An 8,531-nucleotide genomic window follows, 5' to 3' on the forward strand; every position below is an offset into this window, starting at 1 on the left:
CTTCAACGTGGTTTATTATTCATTTACTAAAGCCCCAAGTTGTGGAAGCGTTTTTTCTGTCATATTATGGTTAATGGTCTATTTAAAAGACAAAAAAAAGTTATAGTAATCATGTGATCATGCATATTCTTAAATCATTACAAAACGTACGTGTTCACGTGTTGCATTTGCAATGTTAAATCGTAAGAGCTGTCATGTTGCACTTGCGTCTGATTCTCTCTCTCACCAACTGTGGATAACGCACGCTGCTTAGCTATTGATTTACCTATTTGCCCATCTGAGCTATATTTTAGACGATTTGAAATATTCTGGTGTGTGAAATTAAATTCTAGCGATAGAGTAGAAAAAGCCAAAAATTTGTCACTCTTTTGAGAAAAATTGTATAATTTGACTTATTAGGGTGTGGATGGAGACTCCAGCACATTGCGGTTCATCGGTTCATGTGATATATTTTGGTCAATCGTTTTCGTTTCCAATTACATCAAAACTTTGCAAGTGGGGAATTTAGAAGCAAAAAGTTTACTTGCATTGGTTACATTTTATTCTTGTTTATTTTTGGTCATGTGTTACATGATCACACAAGGACGGTATATAACACTCAAATTTTGGTGATCCAAATGTGTTTTTATGGTGTCTATAGTCAATTCTTTTGAAAAGGTTTGAATTTTTTTGAATGTTTTTATAAATTTAAATTTATCGACTAATACCACTAGAAATGCTAGAAAAACTTGGTTAAAGATTCATAGTCATTATCCCTGTTCTGCTTTTTTTTTTCCTGTTATTTCTGTTCATTTTACATTCTATTTTGCTCGCAAAACATCAAAGATCGTTGTAGCTCTCGCTCTTTGTTTTTTTTTCTTTAATTAATACACCTGTTTTGCCTAATGGATCTACCTAAAAATAAGATCTCAAATACATAAGCTGTTAAGAGGCTTTTTGTGGTGTAGACTCGGTTTGGAAACAGAGTTTGATAAGGATGGAGTCTAGTGATGTAGTTGTCAAAGGATGAGACACTTTCAAAACCAGTTCAGGTTTTTTTTTGTTTTCGTCTGATTTTTTTCATTATATAACACAAAGGAAATATATAAACATACAATATGATTTTAATACACAAAACCAGCAGGAAATGAAAAATTCACAGAAACTAGCCCTAAAAAAAGGGAGAGGAAACCCCAACATAAGGGAAACAAACCTAACAATTAACTAGCAAGCTCTAAACCATAAAACTCTGAAAATTGAATACTCCATAGAACCCGTAATTTTTGCGATTTTGAAGAGAACTCAGTTCAGGTTAATAAGAATGTAATTTTTTCAAATTGATATATAGGGAAAACGTATTTATTGTCCTGGCATAGTACAAAATATAGTGACTCACGTTACACAAATACAACAGTTATGTAATATTTTTTGGTGATTCATCCTGTTGGGCTTTTCAAGTCCATGTCTAACTATTTATTGATATTGTTTGCTTTGAGTTAAAGTGGCAAAATCCGTACGGATTTGTTTTTAGAGTTCTTTCCCAAAAGATCTCATATTAAATTGTTAGACATCTTGTTTATATACTAAACCATATTAGTCTAAACTTCCAATGTGAGATGGATTGATATCCCAACAATCCCTTTCTCAAACCAAGAACCACATAAACCTGTGGCTTTCCAACCTCTTGCAAAACTTGGCACCCATATTGTATCGCCCAACCTAATCCTTCGCGCACCGTTAGAAATACTTTCGACACAAAGTACCAGCACCCCGATCGCAAGATCACTTTGAGGGCTCTCTCTCTCCCACACCGAACACACCGCCCACACCCACTTGTCCAGGTTCACATTTTCCAGAACTTTGCTCTGATACCAATTGTTGGGTTTTTCAAGCTCATGTCCAACTCCTTGTTAGTATGATATTGTCCGTTTTAAGCCCAAGTAGCAAAGTCCGCCCATATTTGTTTTTGGGCTCCTTCCCAAAAGGTATCATACTAAAACTGTTGGACATCTTGCTTATATACTAGACCATATTGGTCTAAAACTTCCGATGTGGGACTTTGATTGATATCCCAACACATCCATATCGTGGAAAAAAAAACAACTAAATGTATACCTATCATCGATTGAAACCAACTACATGTCGATTGTCATTGCTTGTAGTGATCTTAAACTACATAGCTGGACGATTGCACCCTATGCTTTTCCTCTAAGCCAACATTAATGCCGATTACCCGGTTGTATATATAAGATTAATGAAAATTATCCAAAATTATATATACTAGACTTGTACCAGCGCATACGCACGGGTTTTGTTTCACATAATATTTTTAAAAATATATATGTGTTGATATATATATATATATTAATTATAAGAATATGGTAATTTGTTTGACTGTTTAGTATTAGGTTTTTAAAAAATAAATTCTTTATAAAACAAATAACTTTCTTTTAAAGGATTGGAAGTATGGTAATTAGGAAAATTATTCTACTATTCTAAAAATCATAAACATGATATGAGTAAAAAAGACGTAGATAAAAGTCATATTTTCTGGTTGAATTACTTGAAAACAGATAATTACCTCTGATTTTTAATGTTCTCAAATTTATGACATGTACAATTGCCTTGATTCTGCAAGAACTACCCATACTTTATATTTCACAATAAAATGCAGCTATAATAATATTATATTTGACCCATAAAAATCGTCAAATCTTTGAATGAAGATAACGCTATATCTTTACATTTTTTCATATAACAAGCTTCGAAAAAAGTATTTATAATGAGGATAAACCGGAAGAAAAGTATCAAATTAGTATAAAAAATATTTAAAAGTTTTAGACGAATACCAAAAAGTTAAAAATGTAAAAAATTAGAAATGTTGTTTATTTATTTTTATTAAGAATTTGAAAAGCCTTAATATTAATGTAACTTAATAGTTATGAACATAAATACATATGAAATAAACATTAAATATCATAGTTAAGTTAGAAGTAGTGGTATTAATTAGTTTTTAATTTTTTATTTTAAAATTTATAATTTATTAATTAGATGAAATGACAGATGTTCTCCATTCAGATGCTGATGTGGCAGCATGATGGAGAGAGTTCACCTAAAATCATATATACTAGACTTGTACCCGTGCATACGCGCGGGTTTTGTTTCAGATAATATTTTTAAAAATATGTTTGTGTTGATATATATATATATATATTATTATAAGAATATGATAATTTGTTTGATTGTTTAGTATTAGGTTTTTTAAAAATAAAATCTTTGTAAAACAAATAACTTTTTTTGAGGATTAGAAGTAGGCTAAGTAGAAAAATTATTCTACTATTTTAGAAATCATAAACATGATATGAGTAAAAAAAACGTAGATAAAAACCATATTTTTTGGGTTGAATTGCATAATGTTCTCATATTTTATGATATGCACAATTGTCATGATTCTGCAAAAACCACCTCATACTTCATGTTTCACAATAAAATGTAGCTCTAATAATATGATATTTGACTCATAAAAACCGCCAAATCTTTGAATGTAGAGAATGCTACATCTTTATATTATTTCATATAACAAGCTTCGAAAAAGGTGTTCATGATGATGATAAGTCGAAAGAAAAAATATCAAATTAGTATAAAAAATATTAAAAGTTTTTAGACGAATACCAAAAGATTAAAAATGTTGTTTATTTATTTTTGTTATGAATGTGAAAAGTCTTAATTTTAATGTAACTTAATAGTTATAAACATAAGTACATATAAAATAAACATTAAATAGAAAAATTAAATTAGAAGTAGTGGTATTAATTAGTTTTAAATTTTTTATTTTAAAATTTATAATTTATTAATTAAAAAGGACAGATGTCCTCCATTCAGATGCTGATGTGGCAGCAGAATGGAGAGAATTCACCTAAAATCATATATATGATGATTTTTAATTCCTCTATTTTTTCAAAATTATTTGAATTATCCAAACACCTACAAATCATCCAAATTAATGTGAGTTTGAATAACTTTTGAGGTATCTGAATTTCTCGTCTCTTATTCTTATTCTGTATAAAATATCCAAATATCCGTTTTCATTCCTTACCCGCTAATTTTCCTTTGACATCCAAAATGTATTCTTCAGTCTCTAACTTCAAAAGAAAAAGCTGTTTGCATAACCTAGTATAGTCAACTTGTTATATTGACGTTTACTAACTACTATGCTTCTGGACATTCAAAATTTCAAATATCGATTTTGGTTCAGTATGGTTTTTTAGGTTTTGAGTATTTCGATATAAGATTTATTTCAATATTTCTTTTTTTTTGGGGTTTAGATTCGGTTCGATTCTATCTGAGTTAGAGTCGGTTTCAGATACCCGAAATTTAACTCAAATACTTGACAAAAAAACTTAAAAAATGGTTTGATTTAAGAAAATTTGGTTAAGTTTTGTAAAAATTGTTTAAGTTTGACAAATTCAGTTTGGTTCAATATCTCCTAATGCGGTTCGGTTCAATATCTCCTAATTCGGTTCAATTCCAATTCGATCTTTGGTTTCAGGTTTTATGGCCAGACCTATTGACAAGTAACAACTAAAAATAATTGGTTGGCATATCATTTTGTGAAAAAAAAAAATTGGTTGTCAAAATTCTTGGCATTTACATCCAGCGACGTCTCCGTTTGGAACCTAAAGTGATCTCTTTTAAACACACTCCTCATTCGCGCTTCCCCACGCTGCAAAGAGTTTAAGCCTTTGGTCTCAACAAAGGAGGTCGAAGAAGCTAAAGTTTCAGAGACAGAGACAGAGACAGAGACAGAGACAGCAAGTTAACCATGAATATGGATGGGCCTCTTGATTTCGAGAACGAAGATCCTCTCGTTAACCCTCCAGCGTCAGTTGGGAAAAGGTCAATTCTTTTATCTTTAGGGTCGCGATTTCTCTTTCTTTCATACCATTTCCTGGATTTGTTGTCATAGTAAAGAAATTCGATTCAATTGTAGACTAGGGTTTTTCGAAATTCGGAAAATTTGGGTTCTTGATTAGGGTTAATTGAAAACCTCTCAATTTTCTCAATGAAAGCTCAAACCTTTGAATATGTTGATGTAATTGAACCTCTGAAGTTTGAGGATTTTGAAGTCTTTATCTTTATCACCTGTGTCACATCAGGAAGAAAGTTATTGGCTTGGACGATCTTCTCTCTGATTTCTACAAAGAGAAGAGCAAGCTTATAGACAAGCAGAACAAGAAACGGAAAGTCTCCAAGGTTTATGATTCAGATGAAGATGAACATGGCCAAGAAGCTTTGCTTTCTATTGTTGATAGCTGCCAGAATCAGGCATGAATGAGTAATTCATCACATTCTTTAAGTTTATATATGACTAAGAACGTTATGTTGATGCGATGTTTTGGTGATTATTGGGTTACAGATGAATGAGATAGGCGGTGAAGAAGATATCCAAGAGTGGGGATTATGCATGTTTGGAGATCAGGCAAGGCTGATTTCTTCCAATGTTAGATGATGTTTCAGAGTAAGTGATAGTTGTGTGAAATTTATCATCTTTGATGTTTTGTTTATACAGAAAGCTCCAACACCTCCACTACTTGCGGATCTCGAGGATTGCTACTTGTTGAAAGAGTTTAAGAATAGTGAGTCAAATTTGGTGGTGGATCTTAGTCCAGACAATGGTTTGTTTTTCTATGAACTCGTCGTCTTTAGTTTATCTTCCTTTCCCTTGAGAACGATGCCACTCTCTTCGGGTTTAAAGTAATAGACTTCACTGTACTTTCCAGGAACGGCTATTCTTGAAGGATTGCTGGTTAACGGCTGGCTCACAAAACTGGTCTTGACATGTGCGCGTGTGGAAGAAATCATATGCAAATGGACGCTCAATCTTTGTACGTGTCTAGCTTTTTCTTCAAGTTTCTTTACCCTACGGACTTTGGCTTACCCTATGGTTTTTGATGTATTGGACTTATCAGTGTTGTATTCATCAAAAGAAGATCTAAGATCATCTGCTTGTGACTTCTGGTGTTCCTTACTGTCATCGCAAAACGAGGTACTGCTATGTACTTTCTTTTAGCTTCCAGGGCTTATTACTTTATGTTCTTACTGAAACGGATTCTTTGGATTTCAAACACTGTGGTTTAATCAGGTTAATGGAGCTCCTGTTGAAATACACTGGCTTCCTAACTATCAGCAACTTAATGAAGCTCTTGAATCATACGGGTTCAGAATTATTTCGTCACAAGATGTTGAACTAGCTGAAGCCGGTGGGTTTCCTGTTGCTCATTTATTATCGGTTAATTTTTCTTTGGCTTTTGATAATAGTTGATAATAGTCTGTCTACAACTGAAGTATACTTACTTTTGGCTTGAAGATTCTGAGTCTCAAGGTCCTCCTCAGAATATTAGAGCTTGGCTCAAATTTGTCGCAGCTTGTTGTCAAATTAGGTTTGTGGCACTAAACTCTCTTTTACAGATAGCAAAGACATTATTCATACATATTATAACTTGTATATGTACATGGCCATGTGATCAGTGAGTTATTGGACTCTATTTTCATACATTTTGATTACTCCTACCTTGTCTGTTGCTTTCATTGATTCAGGTGTAAAAATCCCATTTTTACCACTTCACAAGTTGAACAGATAGCTGAAATCCTTGTATGGCTGCTCTTAGATCGTGCTCTTCAAGGTCTTTCACTTCTCTTACAAGAGTGCTTAATATCTGTCATTGGATCCTTCAAAGAGGAAGAATGGGTTTCAAGCTGCAAGGAAATAGCTAACTCTCTTGCTTCCAGGTTCGGCCTCCTCTATTCCTGTAGCATCATTGGCCGTTTGTTTTATCTATTAATTGACTTACGCAGTTGCTTCTCTGGTCTTGATGCATCTGCAGAGTACCTCAAGACATGAATTGTTTGAGGATAGTGGAATCCGTTTCAGGTGTTGATACTCGAAGCAAGTATCTGAGAAGTTCCATCTCAAATCAAATGCTTGTTGTTTTACTTGATCATAAGGTAACCAAGAACTAATTTTTACATAACAATACCAAAAAGTTAAGACTGTAGCAAAGGGCATTGAATACATTCTATGGTGTTGATTTCTCTCTATTAACAGGATAGCGACGAGAATATGATGAGCTCTCTGATGTCTATCAATCTGAAGGAGAAAAATTGTAACCTTTTCAGAACTTACATTTTCTTGGTTTTGGCGGAGAACTGGCTCTTCTCCAGTAAATTGGTAGAAGAAAAGCCGGTACTCAAGGACATGTGGGCTGTGTTTCTCAGAAACTGTTCTTGTCAGATTAGCAGCACCGATCTGCGGCCTTATGCATCAAAAGTGAGTAGAAAAGCAAACTTTTGATGTTCTCTTCTTTTTTACTTTGATCCTCGTCTTTTATTTTCAGGTTCATCTGACAGTATAACTTCGGTTTCTTGGTTCTTGATAGGTTCGTACCAAAGCCGCCTATCTTCTCCAAGGATGCAGTAGCAATTGAAGTGCTAAATCTGAAACTTTAGCAGTAACTTTCCTGAGTGAAATGTCTTTAGTATTAGGTTTTGTTCTAATATAGTCTTTACAACTAAAAATCTGAAATGTAGAACCCTTAATTAATCCTTATTTTTGCCCATGTCTTGGTGTTAAAGAAAATTCATCTTTGTGTCACTGATGGATTCTTTGGTAGATGTTGACAAATCTATGACTCATTGAGTGGTACTATTATTGTTATACCATCATTTAGTTTTTTTAATATATTTAATTAATGTTAATTAGTGAATATTTAGTGGTTAAACAAATTCATTTGAGTTTACATATTCAGGGTCTTTTTTTCCAATTTTCCCGATCGAAGTTTTAGCCGACTAGTTCGCTGCATAATGTATTATTCATTCATGACTAGACATCAGGCTGATAGTTGGTCATCTATCTAATTTAATTAAGCCGGACGTTTAGTTCGTTTGCCCTCTAACTGATTAACTTTAACTCTTTAACTACTAATTATAATGGACGCCTTTAACCAGTGTTTTTAAACCCGGATTGGACCGGCGGTCAGACCAGGTTGGACCACGAACCGGAGGTGTAGCCGGGTTGAGTTAAAAACCGGATTGAACCGTCAAAAACCAGAAATTAGATAAATCGATAAACTGTATTAAACCGAATTTAACTAAAAAAAAACTTAAATCATTTTTTTTTTTACGTTTTTTAAGAGGTAACAAGTCAATTTAATTTTTGTTTATTTATTTTTACTTTAAAAATAAAAGATAAGGTTTCTAAAATATTTGACCAAAAAAAAAAGTTTCTAAATCATAATTCTTCTATACTTCTTTTGGTTTTTTTTTTAAATCCATATATAATTATTTGAAAAATTTTATCAAACCCGGTTGAACATGGTCTAACCATACTAACCCATGACCCAAAAGCTTTCCCGGTTCGGTCAGCGGTCCGGTTTTAAAAACATTACCTTTAACAAAATATATTAACAATGGACTCGTTTCAATTGTGAAAATCGTGATTAGATAAAACGGGCCATTTTCCTTAATTTATTGACATATCTTAACTAGCTGCGATG

General features: G+C 32.8%; 1 protein-coding gene across 1 annotated transcript; it reads left to right on the plus strand.

Moving 5' to 3' along the window:
* The first annotated feature begins 4,660 nt into the window (after window positions 1–4,660).
* LOC18027425 lies at window positions 4,661–7,612 on the plus strand. Its single transcript, XM_024148064.1, has 12 exons — window positions 4,661–4,875; window positions 5,136–5,304; window positions 5,396–5,458; window positions 5,549–5,654; window positions 5,760–5,864; window positions 5,949–6,025; window positions 6,122–6,239; window positions 6,347–6,419; window positions 6,577–6,768; window positions 6,864–6,984; window positions 7,085–7,306; window positions 7,416–7,612. Exons 1-12 carry the CDS (start codon window positions 4,802–4,804, stop codon window positions 7,461–7,463), a joined length of 1,368 nt encoding a protein of 455 aa, XP_024003832.1. The 5' UTR covers window positions 4,661–4,801; the 3' UTR covers window positions 7,464–7,612.
* The last annotated feature ends 919 nt before the right edge of the window (window positions 7,613–8,531 follow it).

This window comes from Eutrema salsugineum, unplaced genomic scaffold (assembly GCF_000478725.1).
Source record: "Eutrema salsugineum unplaced genomic scaffold, Eutsalg1_0 scaffold_10, whole genome shotgun sequence".
NCBI lineage: Eukaryota > Viridiplantae > Streptophyta > Magnoliopsida > Brassicales > Brassicaceae > Eutrema > Eutrema salsugineum.

Excerpts from the sequence above, each read along its gene's own strand:
- LOC18027425 (XM_024148064.1), top strand. The coding sequence starts at position 4,802 with ATGAATATGGATGGGCCTCTTGATTTCGAGAACGAAGATCCTCTCGTT. Across the intron at positions 4,876-5,135 it reads CCAGCGTCAGTTGGGAAAAG|GAAGAAAGTTATTGGCTTGG; the intron begins GTCAATTCTTTT and ends GTGTCACATCAG. Across the intron at positions 7,307-7,415 it reads TGCGGCCTTATGCATCAAAA|GTTCGTACCAAAGCCGCCTA; the intron begins GTGAGTAGAAAA and ends GGTTCTTGATAG.